The 12,608-nt window shown below is 31.8% G+C and overlaps 1 protein-coding gene across 4 annotated transcripts in view; it reads left to right on the forward strand.

Annotated features, from left to right (window-relative positions):
- Positions 1–12,608, forward strand: part of LOC118195881 (protein sel-1 homolog 1-like) — a 141,351-nt gene that overhangs the window by 96,127 nt on the left and 32,616 nt on the right. For all 4 annotated transcript variants that reach the window (XM_085819979.1, XM_085819982.1, XM_085819977.1 and 1 more), the window contains 2 exons: positions 7,177–7,325; positions 8,749–8,914. In XM_085819979.1, coding sequence (XP_085676105.1) covers positions 7,177–7,325; positions 8,749–8,914 — 315 coding nt within the window. The remainder of the gene's footprint in view (positions 1–7,176; positions 7,326–8,748; positions 8,915–12,608) is intronic.

Raw genomic sequence — 12,608 nt, forward strand, 5'->3', positions numbered from 1 at the left:
ATAAGCAAACATTGTAGTTAAGCCACATAACACTCTAAATTCATCCCGAGGAGTAATCTCTGAAATAGACTTACCGTCAGTAACTGAAGAGGAATTTGTTAAAGAGTTGACAGATCAAAACATGTGTGGTGCTCGTAAGATCAAAATAAGGAAAGAAGGTCAACTCATTCCCACTAAACATGTCATACTTACTTTCAAGTCTCCTAACCTGCCTAAAAGCATCAAAGCTGGATACCTAAACTGTTCAGTCAGGCCATATATACCGAATCCAATGCGTTGCTTTTAATGTCAGCGCTTTGGACATGAAAAGACCTCTTGTCGCGGTAGGCCACGCTAGTGAAGACTGCTCTGCTGCCCCCTTTTGTATAAACTGTAAAGGCGAGCATCCAGCTTTTTCAAGATCATGCCCGAAATGGCAGACAGAAAAACAAATTCAAAACATTAAAGTTACACAAAAGATATCATTTGTGGAAGCCAAAAGACTAATTCTCTCTAATCAGCCAAGATCTAATAAATCTTATGCATCCGCAACAAAATCATTCAGATCAGTATCAACGCAAACCACAATAACTGCACAGAAAAAAGAAGTAGCAACCACAGAAGATCCTAGAAACCAAAAACCACGGAAAAAAAACCTGATGTTAAAAGTAGTACACCAGTGACAGCGCCCAAAGGAAAACAGAATGTCCAACAGAACAAGCATAGAGATGGTATCAAAGAGAAAAATAAGCAAAAACCCAGGATCCTCAGTCAAAGTTCCATCGCAAGCATGAGTTCAGGACGCTTAGACGACTCAGACAAAATGGACGTTGAAGAAGGGTTATCCCTTCCGAAACACCTTTTGCCTCGAAAGTCAAAACACCAACACCGCCAAAACAAGCATGAATAATGGGTACATTTATTTTGTGGAATTGCCGGGGTTTTCATCAAAACCTGGATAACATCAAGGATTTAATAAACATGTATCAACCTGTCTGCCTTGCGCTTCAGGAGACCTTGTTAAAACCAAGCAGACATGCTAAGATACAGAGATATACAACAGTAAGAAAGGACAACCCATCTGGGGATCGTGCCTGTGGTGGTGTGGGCCTTATCACCTCCCACAATCACCCATACATTGCTCTCCCTTTGACGACTTCCCTTCAAGCTGTGGCGGTTCAGATTAATTTATGCTTTTCAATCTCTGTTTGCACCATTTATTTACCCCCACATGAACATATTCATCAGTGAGAGTTGGACAGAGTAATAGAGCAGCTCCCAGAACCTTTATTGCTTTTAGGTGACTTCAATGACCATAGTACATTATGGGGAAGTAGGGACACTGATTCAAGGGACTGGCAGATCGAACAATTAATGGAAGAACACTCTATTTGTCTCCTTAATAATGGAGAATACACTTACTTTCATCAGTCGACTAGAACCTTTCAAGCAATTGATCTGGTTTTTTGTTCTCCATCTCTATTACCTTTATGCTCTTTCAGTGTAGGGAAGAATCTCTACGATAGTGACCACTTCCCAGTCATTGTAAATATTACACGGAATTCAAAGATCTCAAGACAACCAAACTTACTTTACGATAAATCTGACTGGGATCTTTTTGAATCTTGTGCTGTGCTGACTGAAGAAATGGTCAACGATGTGGACATTAATACTGCAGTAAAAATGATCTCTGATACTATTGTACAAGCAGCTGAACTCTGTATTCCGAAGTCCTCGACAAAGTTCCCTAAACCCTGGTGGAACAATGATTGTCATAAAACTTTGAGAGAGCAAAAGAAAGCTTGGCGTATCTTTCGCCGATATCCAACACTGGAAAATCTTCTTGCCTTTAAAAAGCTAAGGCGAATGCAAGAAAAGTGAGGCGGCAAAGTCAGAGAAAATCATGAGCACGTGTCCACTATTACCTGCTCAATGTCTAGCAAACAGATTTGGGAAAGAGTTCGTAAAGCCTCAGAACTCTATAAGGATTATTCCTTTTCTGTTCTAGAAAAAGATGGAAAATTGATTAGCACTAGAGAAGAAATAGCCGATGCTTTAGTTGATACATTTGCTGCTGTATCTGGCACTAGCAATTACTTAAGAGTTTCTTCCCACAAAGATGCGCTTGGAAAGGATTCAAATCGACTTTTTAAATCCTAATGCAGAATCTTATAATAAAGATCTCACCATGTTTGAATTAAGAAATGTAATATCTCGCACTGATAGGACTTGCCCTGGTCCTGATGACATAAGTTATCTGATGATAAAGCACCTGCCCTATGAATCTCTAGTGGTCCTTCTTGCTCTGTATAATAAGATATGGAAGGAACAAATTTTTCCTGCCTGGTGCAGGGCCTTTGTTATCCCTATAGTAAAACCTGGCAAGGACCCGAAAAATCCTTTAAATTATCGCCCCATCGCGCTCACTAGCTGCCTTTGCAAGATAATGGAAAAAATGGTAAATCACCGTCTCACCTACTATCTGGAGACTAATCATTGCCTATCGCCTTACCAAAGTGGTTTCCGTAAGGGAAGATCTTCACTTGATAATGCCCTGTTTTTAGAAACCGCAGTATGCAATGCATTTGTGAAAAGAAATCATGTGGTTTCAATCTTCTTTGACATGGAAAAGGCGCAAGATATGAGATACATTGAGAGACAACTACAAATTACTCTAAATAGAATCATGAAGTAGTCCAACAACAATGGTTTTAAATTTTCTAGCCAGAAGACAGTCTGTGTTCACTTCTGTCGCAAAAGAAATCTACATCTTGATCCAGAGCTGCATCTTGACGGCTCTTTGATCCGTGTTGAGCCAGAAGCAAAATTCTTAGGAGTTATCTTTGACAGAAAGCTCACTTTCCTTCCACATATCCTAAATCTAAAGAAAAAATGTGCTAAAGCTCTCAACATACTGAAAGTCCTGACCAATACCTCATGGGGAGCAGAATGTTGTTCTATGCTCCTCATTTATAGAGCTTTAATCCGTTCCAAACTTGACTATGGTTGTGTTATCTATGGATCAGCAAGACCTTCTGTGCTCCTGAAATTGGATCCAGTTCACCATCAAGCGCTATGGATTTGCTGTGGAGCCTTCAGAACATCTCCAGTCCAAAGTTTATATGTCATCTGTTTTGAACCATCTTTGGAATTCAGACGCAAACAGTTGTCCATTGATCTTCATTATAAAGTAATGTCACAGGCCGAACATCCTGTCTGACTCATGACATCTGATCGGTACTGGCGTCTTTACCATGCCCATCCTTCATGTATCCCACCTTTTGATCTTCACATTCACTCACTGATTGAAGAATTTAACCTAAATGATCTGCATCCCAAAAGCTTTGACATTTTTGGTATTGCTCCCTGGCAAGAAGTGAACATTCACCTACTTAACATTTTTGGAGAAGTAAAGAAGAGCAGTACCAATGATATCCATTACCAACAAATTTTCCTAGAGCATAGAAGCAGTTATTCTAACTACAAAGCAATTTTTACTGATGGCTCAAAGAATCATGACCACGTCGGGGCAGCTTTTGTTTGTGATAAAGAAATAAAAAGTAGTAAACTTCATAAGGCTGCATCTGTCTTTACTGCGGAAACTTTTGCCATTTTGAATGCCTTAATCTTTATCCCGAGGCAGAATAGCAGAAAGTTCATCATCTACTCTGATTCTCTGAGTGCTCTTGAATCAATAAATACAAATACCAGCCACCCTTTGGTCTTAGAAATTTTAAAGGCACACCTCCGTTTGAGAAACGCAGGTTATTATATCGCGCACTGCTGGGTGCTTGGACACGCTGGCATCAAAGGCAATGAACTCGCCGATATTGCAGCAAAATCTGCTGATATTACCTCAGAAAACGATGTCCCATTACAGACATATGGAATTACATTAGAATAAAGTTCAGGTGGCAAGAATTGTTCGAATGCCAAACTCTGAAAAAATTAAGGCAGGTAAAACCCAATTTGGAGTGCTGGGAGTTGAGAAGGAATCAGAAGGAGGATGTACTACTGACTCGGTTACGAATTGGTCATTGCAGACTGACACATCAGTACCTCTTGAAAGGAGATAATGAGCCTATTTGTGGCACTTGCAACGTTCCTGTTTCAGTCAATCATATTTTAAGCTGCTGTCCTGCTTTTAGTCACAAACGTGAATTTTATTTTAACTATACAAATGTTAACTTAACAGATCTCATTGGAAGAAACCCTCAAATCAACCTCATAAGTTTTTTAAAAGACATCTCCTTTTACCATATGATTTGAACTACATTTTATTCTGCTCTACTTGTTGCTAGAGCATTTTTCAGTCATTTCTGCCTGGACATTTTAAAGTCATTTCTCCATGCCTTAATCAGTATTTCACGTTCATTTCATCAATTCACTTGATACTTGTTTGCATCTTGAATTTTACTCACCATTTGTCTGGCGCATAATAATCCTCGAGGTTTTGTACCTTTTAAAAAACCAACCAACCAACCCAAAGCAAAAATTTTGGCAAAGAAAATAAAAATAATGGCAAAAAAATTGTCTCTGAAAGCATCCATTAGTAATTAGCCAGTAAAACATATTTTGTAGTCCTATATCAATTGAACTGAAATTGCAGGAATCATAAGCTGTAACTTATAGTGTAATTCATAAAACTTTAATTTTTTTTCTTGTAAAATATTGTAAATTTTGTAGAGCTTCTAAAACTAATTTTATGTTAATATTCTTAAAACCTTGTTGACTCATGAAAATGTAAAACATAAATTTTCATGCATGTAACCCCTGAAATTATGACTTTTGTTCTACCCTTAAAACTATAACTTTTTGAAAATAGTCTTAAAACTTTGTTGACACGGAGAACCACCATAGTTTTAATTTTCCTTTATGGAATCCCTAAAACTAAAATTTTGTGGAGCCTCTAAAACAATATTTTTTTGACTGTAGTCTTAAAACTTTGTTGATTTGGTTTTTACTTTCTCGTACGAAGTAAAAAGGAACTATTGTAATTGCAAAATTTTCAGGCATCATATTTCAGCAAAAATATCCATTTTGACCGCTTTCAAATGCAATTTAACGATATTTTTGCGTGACATTTCAAATGCAATTTAACGATATTTTTGCGTGACATCTGTACGTAAAGACAGAATAAAAGACTCTTTTCCACCCCAAAAATTATAAAATTGATTTAAAATGAATTCTGAAGAGAATTTTTCATAGCGTCTGTATGTATGTATCTCGCATAACTCAAAAACAAGTAGCCTCAAAACGCTGAAATTTTGTATATAGGATTGCTATAACATGTAGATGGGCACCTCGTATTTTGGTTGCAATCGGCCGCATCAAACGTATATAAATATATATATATATATATATATATATATATATATATATATATCCATTCTGTTAACTGGCTCGATGATCTCAGTTTTTTTACTCTTATATGTTTGTAAGTTGTGCATTTTTTGCTTTAAAAATGATTGAATTATGTTGTTCTTATCTTCTGATTAAGGTTTTTATGCCTTAAGTAAATCTGCATGCAATATTTGTGGAGTTATCAATAATTTAAAAATTGTTTAACCATTTTGACTGCTACGTGGCACAAAAGCGCTGCGTTCATTTGTCTCGAATACCGCGACGCAGTGCTTTTGTGCTGCGAGTTTCAGTGTGTCTTTGTTGCTTTATAATACTTCGTGCATTCTTGCAAGAATTGCTTAGCAGTCAAACAGTTAAGTGCAGCTAAGCCTAATGAATTTTGCGATGACGGAATGTTCGTTTATATTTCAAACTTGGCAAAATAGCGGATTTGTTGCCAATCTAGAGAAACTAAGCTTCGACTTTGTTATCTTGGGAACCATATAAAACATTAATTTTCATTTGTCGAACCTCTGAAGTGATAATTTTTTTTTAATCTTTAAAACTGTAATTTTTTTACTGTAGTCTTAAAACTTTGCATTTTAATCTTAAAATTAAGCATTTTAGCTCCCGCCCCTTATTTTGAATCTATTATTAACAAATTTCATGACATTTTTTAACAAATATAAAAATGTCTATGACATCATAAAAATAAAGGTAATGTATTAAAATTACTTATTTTAAAAAATAAAATAGAATTAAAATGTAACTTTTTTCTCTTCCTTGCATTATTTAAAAAAAGCACTTCTACTTTCCCTTATTTTGATTCATAATTAGCAAATTTCATGCCAATTCTTTAAGAAACATAATAAAGTTAGTATGTTAAGATGAAAAATAGTATTTAACAGTTTATGAGAGAAAAAATTTTTAAATTAAACTCTTCCCCCTACCAATACTAAGTGAAGCTTGCTCCCTTATTTTGAATCCATGATGAACAAATTTTATGACAATTTTTTAACAAATATATTTTTCTGACATTATCGTAATAAAACTTATCTATTAAAATTATTTTTTTAAAAGAAAAATAGTGTTAAAATGAAGCACTTTTATTCCTTTTTTCTCATGTTTAAAAGCATCTTTAATTTTCATTTTGGTCATTTTTACATACCTTGAGTATGAAGCAAGAAAATAAATATTATAAAGTGATATTTTCAGATTACTTTTCAGCAAAAACAAACTTCATTCTAAATAAAATTAAAATTGATTACATTTACCTAATTTTCCAGTTTTTATGATAAGCCTTTTACCTTGTGTTAATTACATAAAAATATTATGATATGTATCTCTCTGTTTTCTGTGAAAATTCACTTTATGCTTCTTACAATAATCATCTGCTTTTTACTCTCATGAAGTCAAGCTCAAGATAAATTGTATTGCACATTGAATTAATTGGTACTGAATTTATTACTTCATTTAAATTGTTAATTTTAACTAAACATAATTTAAAGATATTAATTTTAGCTTATTTAAAGTTTAATGAATTGGTGTAAATTTAGTACTTGATTGAAGTTATTAATTTAATTTTTATTTACATGGTTTAAAGTTATTAACTTATTTTACTTAAAGGTATTAATTGTAGCTAGCTTTAAATCAAAGTTTTAATTTTAACCATTCAAAGTTAAAGTTTTTAACCATTCAAAACTTTTAACTTTAATTTACTTCATTTGGAATTATTAATTTTTAGTAACTTAAATTAAAGGTATTAACTCAGTTTTAAGATATTAATTTGACTTCGTTTCAAACTATTGATTTCATTGTTTGATTTAAAGATACTAATTTAACTTTTGAAATTAGGTGGTTTAGGAATACAAAGAGATTATAAGATGGCTATAAAGTATTATACGATGGCATCACAGTCTGGCCACGTTCTCGCTTTTTATAGCCTGGCACAGATGCACGCAACTGGTACGGGGACCGTTCGTTCCTGCACAACAGCTGTAGAAGTAAGCATTTTTGAATTTTTAATAATTAAAAATGTTGTGAATATGTTTTTGTGCCTTGAATTTATAATAATGATGCCTCAGAAAAAGTATTTATGTTGGGCCTTCCAGAGTTCATATTTATTGCATAATGCAATAAATATAAACTTTGGAAGGAAAGTGCCTATTGGCTTTAATTATGTTGTATTTTTATAACCATTTATTTAGTTCACTTATGTGTTTGTAAGTGAAATTTCATCATTAATTTTTAGCTTATTTGTACTACTTCTTTCAACTACTTAGGTTCAAATTTTGTGCACACATTGTTTGTTGATGACAATAGTGAAGGAATTTCTTCAAAATTCAATTTAGATTTTTAAAAATTGAATATTTAAACAATTTTTCACATATGTCTTCATTAAATGAATGGATTAAGCATATGAGAATTTCACTGTTTGCACTACCCGATAGAGTGGAACAAATCTTTTCAGTGAAACTTATATGAAATTGTAACTTATTTCCTGAATTTTTTTTAATCACTTGATTTTTTATACTATTTGACATTAATATTTTCTCTTTTCAGTGAAACTTGTATGAAAATCGTAGCTTAATTTCTGAATTTTTGATGATTTTTAGACCATTTAACATTTATGATTTTAAAATTTCAACATTTAAAAATGTAACGGATATAAAGCTTTTAGAAAAATTGTCTGTTGAGTTTACTTATCATGAGGCACTGAATGACAAATTGGCAGTATTTGTTTTTTCACTTTAACTTCAACTAAAATGCTTATTGTAACATGGTTATTATACCCAATTTTTAAAACTGAATCCAAATAGTTTCTTCATTCTGTAATGATGTTATTTCTCTTTTTTCATAATTTTTAATAATGTACTGCTCATACTTAAAGAATGGCTAAAAATTTCATGATTTTTATTACGTAATTTGAGACTAAAAGCAGAAAATAAAATGCAGTTTTTTATAAACTGAAAATAAATGAAGTTTTCATTCAATAAACTTTTATTTAAAATTGGTGGAATAATTAATTCATTAAAGGGGGAAAAATTATCACATAGTTTAATGGGAATGATAAAATAATTCTATTGGTGAAATTCGTCTACAATTTTATATCATGAATAATAAAAATATGAGGCACCTAAGTAACAAAACCTATTAATATAATTGCAATGTAAAATGCATAAGCCATTATCCTTTTTAATTTATCTTAGGTACCCTGTGATTTTGCAATTGGTCTTTTAAAATTATAGATGAATTCTGTGAGTAGAATTATTTTACCTGTTATTCTTATTAAACTTTATGATAAATTATTTTTCTCCTTTTAGAGCATTATCATATCCATTTTAGATAAAAGCTTATTCTATAAAAACATTTTTGAAATTGTATTTTATTACTCTTAAAAGAAATTCATAATCGCTGTTTTTCTAGCTGTTCAAGAATGTTGCTGAAAGGGGACGCTGGGGAGAGAATTTGATGCAAGCGTATGGTGATTACAAAGAGGGTCGAATCAATGAAGCTTTGGTGAAGTATATATTATTGGCAGAATTAGGGTATGAAGTGGCCCAGAGTAATGCTGCGTTTTTGCTGGATCGTGGTCAGTATGCTATTACTATTGGGAGGTGTGGGTTCATAGACATTTCTTTCAATCAGGGTTCTCACTCAGGTCAATAAAATTTGAAAGGTGTTCAGTGATGATCAAGGACTTGATAGTGGAATATTTGCGAGTGATTGATCATCATTAATCAATATTCCATTTATTACAAAAAAATTTGATAGTTATTTATTGATATAAAGTTGTATTAAGTTGTAAGCAAGAAATCATATAAAGAAAAAAATGCACTAAGATTGTTTAATATATTATATATGCAGGGCCACGGCGTGGGTATTAGGCGCCCCTGTTTAAATTGAAATCTGGCGCCCCTTTATGGAGTTTAGTTGCACACTTATAAAATGTTGCAAATTATATGTGAAATATTCTTTTATAGCATTCAAAATTTGACTTTTGAATTGAAAAGCTTAAAAATTATAATATTAATACACATTTGTCTTATTAGTTTTTTATTATTCATAAATTATAATATTAACACGCATTTGTGGTATTGTTTTTTATTATTTCATAAATTTAAAAAACAAAACAATGATAAAAATTTTTTAAGTAAAGTATAAAAATTAAAAATATATTCAAATATTGATTCTCCTAGCCTTAGTAGCTACAAATGCACGTATCAGTTCCTTTATATTTAATTTATTCAAAATTTCGCTCTTATGGATATAATTGACAAGTCCGATAATCTCTCCTGCGCCATAGTAGATTGCATATAGTTTTTTATAATTTTAAGTTTTGAAAAACTTTGTTCTCCAGTAGCCACCGAAACTGGCAAGGTTAAAGAAATGCGTAAAGTTATTGCAATATTCGGAAATGTATCGGTAAGATTGTTTTCATAAATATAATTTAAAACATCAATAGGTGACATATCTTCTTTGGTAAAACATCGCAAAGATTTTATTTCTTCGAACAAATTTAATTTATCAATGTCCTTTTCATTAACATTTTTAGTATTTGTTAATTTTTGTTCTAATTCTTTACAATGTTTTAAAATTTCATTGTCACTCCAGTTTTTTAAATTATGTACACAGTGTACTACCTTGAAGTAATTGTAATGTTCTTTTAATTGACTGAATCTTTCAGTAATTGAAGAAATAGCAGTGTCTAATATTATATTGTAAAATTAAATCTCAAATTTTTGTCTTGGATTGTTGATTGGTTCATTGGTTTGTTCATCTTGAAATAGTTTCTTTTTAAACCTGTTTCGACTTTGTGGAAAATCAGTATCCACCCCCAAATCATCAGCAATGATACTTGCATTGGCAATTGCATGTTCATACGTTTCATCTGATCTACGATTATTTAGTTCTGATATAAGATTTTGTAAATTATCAGTCACGATTTGTAAGTTGCATTTAGAATTTTGCATTATTTTATTTACCACATTTATTAAATTTAAAATATCATGCCAGATGTTAATGGAACAAATGAATTTAAACGAGGAAAGCTTTTGAATCAAATTTTTTGCTTGAGTTCTTGATTCCATATCTCTTGCTTGATCTTCTTGAATATTTATTAACGCTCTCAAAATTCCCTTCAAATCGTTTTTTCAATGGTCTTAAAGCTTGAATTCTACTTTTCCATCTGGTGTTGGAGACTGGCTTTAAAGTTAGATTTTCAACATACTGTTGCAAAATAGACCAACGTTTAACGGATGCAGAAAAGTAGTTGTAAAGCTCCTGCACTACTCCTAAGAAATTAACTGTTTCGAAGGAAATTTTATCTGCATCATTTACAACTAAATTTAGAGAATGGGCAGAGTCCTTTGTGCTTTTCTCTCATATTGGCACCATTGTGCTTTTCTCATTTGTGCTTTTCTCTCATATGCCCACGTAAATCTGATAAATTTAGTTCTAACGATTTTAAATGTCCATTTATGAATTCAAACAGACCCTGTCCAGTAATGTCGTCGACAGATTGAAATCCTAAAAAATGTTCTTCAATTTGGGCTTTATTGGTTTCCTCGTTCTTATAAACAAATCGAATTACAACAGTCTACTGTTCGGAATGACTGACATCCGGTGTAGTATCCAGAATTAGTGAGTAATATTTTGACGATTTAATCATATGTAATAAATGCTTTTTAATTCCTTCTGAAATAATGCTTATAATTTCATTCTGAATTTGATCCCCTTAGTAATGAGCAATGTTCTTCTTTTGAGATGTTTGAATTTTGTAGAGATGTTCAGCGATTATTGGATCAAATTTTGCTATGGTTTCAACCAACTTCAAAAAATTTCCATTATCACTTTGATACAACTCTTTTAAAGAACCTCTAAATGCAAGGCATTGCTGGGCTAACTGTTGAATTAAATAAATAAGTCGTTCAATAACCGATTGCCAGTAAACCTTTTCTGTATCATAAAGTCTTTGCTGAGCTGCATCAATAGTACATAAATTGTGCGAAGACATTTCAAGTTCACTGCATTTTGAACTATGTTTAAGGTGAGCTACATTGCTTTCATGTGTTTTCAAAATTTGGGTTAAATGTGCCCAATCATTACATCCATCCTTAAAAAGCTGTGAATGCTTCTCACTGAATAGTTTACATGGGAAGCAAAAGACTGGGTTTCGGGAATTTGAATATACTAAATAATTTCTAAATACATTTTCTCCATTCTGTAATGTTCTATAATAGAATGACTCTGAAAACTTTCTGCCAGAATTCTCTCTCGGAAAATGTTTGGTTATCAAACGGGGAGGGCCATTTTCCATTAAATAATCTCTTATTTTTATAGAAATTGTATCAGGCCAGGTAGCTGGATCGTTTAATTCAAAATCTTCGTTTTGAGATATTACGTTATTACCAAGCGATTTTTCTACGTTAACATCTAAGTTTTCTATTGGTACAAACTTGGCTCCTTCTTGATCATATTCTGATGAATTTACATTTTGAGATAAATTTTCATTATGAAATTCCAAACCAGATGTTGTTGCTGATGATCCTGGTTCAATGGCTTGTCCTTCTAATCCTATTGTGTTTCTGAGATATTTATTTAGAGATCCCACCAGCTTCTGATTAGCTTCCTCTCGTTGCAATTTCCTTTTTCTGTTTTGTGCTCCAGACTTTTTTTTCTTTTTTTGAGAAAATGTTTCTAAAAAAATATTTATTGCACTAAATAAAAAAATTTAATTTTTATTCTATATATAAAATGCATCATATGATTTTCTCTCATTATATTATTTGAAAGTCAAGAGCCCATTTATGTCATTTGCTATCAAATAAAGATTCAGATGAAGAAATTAATTTGGCCGAAAATTTAGAAACAATTTTTTTTTTTGTTTTTTTTTTTTTCGGAAAATTTAATTTATTTCTGAGAATTGAGTGTGAAATTTTTTCTTATTTCTGCTGATTCAAAATATTTCAGTAAATTAAACCAATATTAATACAAATTACTAAAAAGCATTTGTTATAAGCAATTGAAATATTGAAAACATCTCAGGTACATAATAATTATAAACTTTATTGAAAAAGAAATCATTAGTAATTTTTTTAGAGTTTTTTTTTTGTTGGAAATTGTGATTGTATATTAGAAATAGATAAATCAAATTCTGCCCAATTAAGGGTAAGATTTGTCTGCGTTTTATAGAGATAAATAAAAAGTTGCTTTTTGAATTATTTTGTTAATTTGAAAGATAAAAGATGTTCTTAATGAATTGTTTCGTTTTATGAATCATTACT

This window comes from Stegodyphus dumicola, chromosome 1 (assembly GCF_044657685.1).
Source record: "Stegodyphus dumicola isolate Sdum_Otavi_A_Nest chromosome 1, ASM4465768v1".
NCBI classification, from domain to species: Eukaryota; Metazoa; Arthropoda; class Arachnida; order Araneae; family Eresidae; genus Stegodyphus; species Stegodyphus dumicola.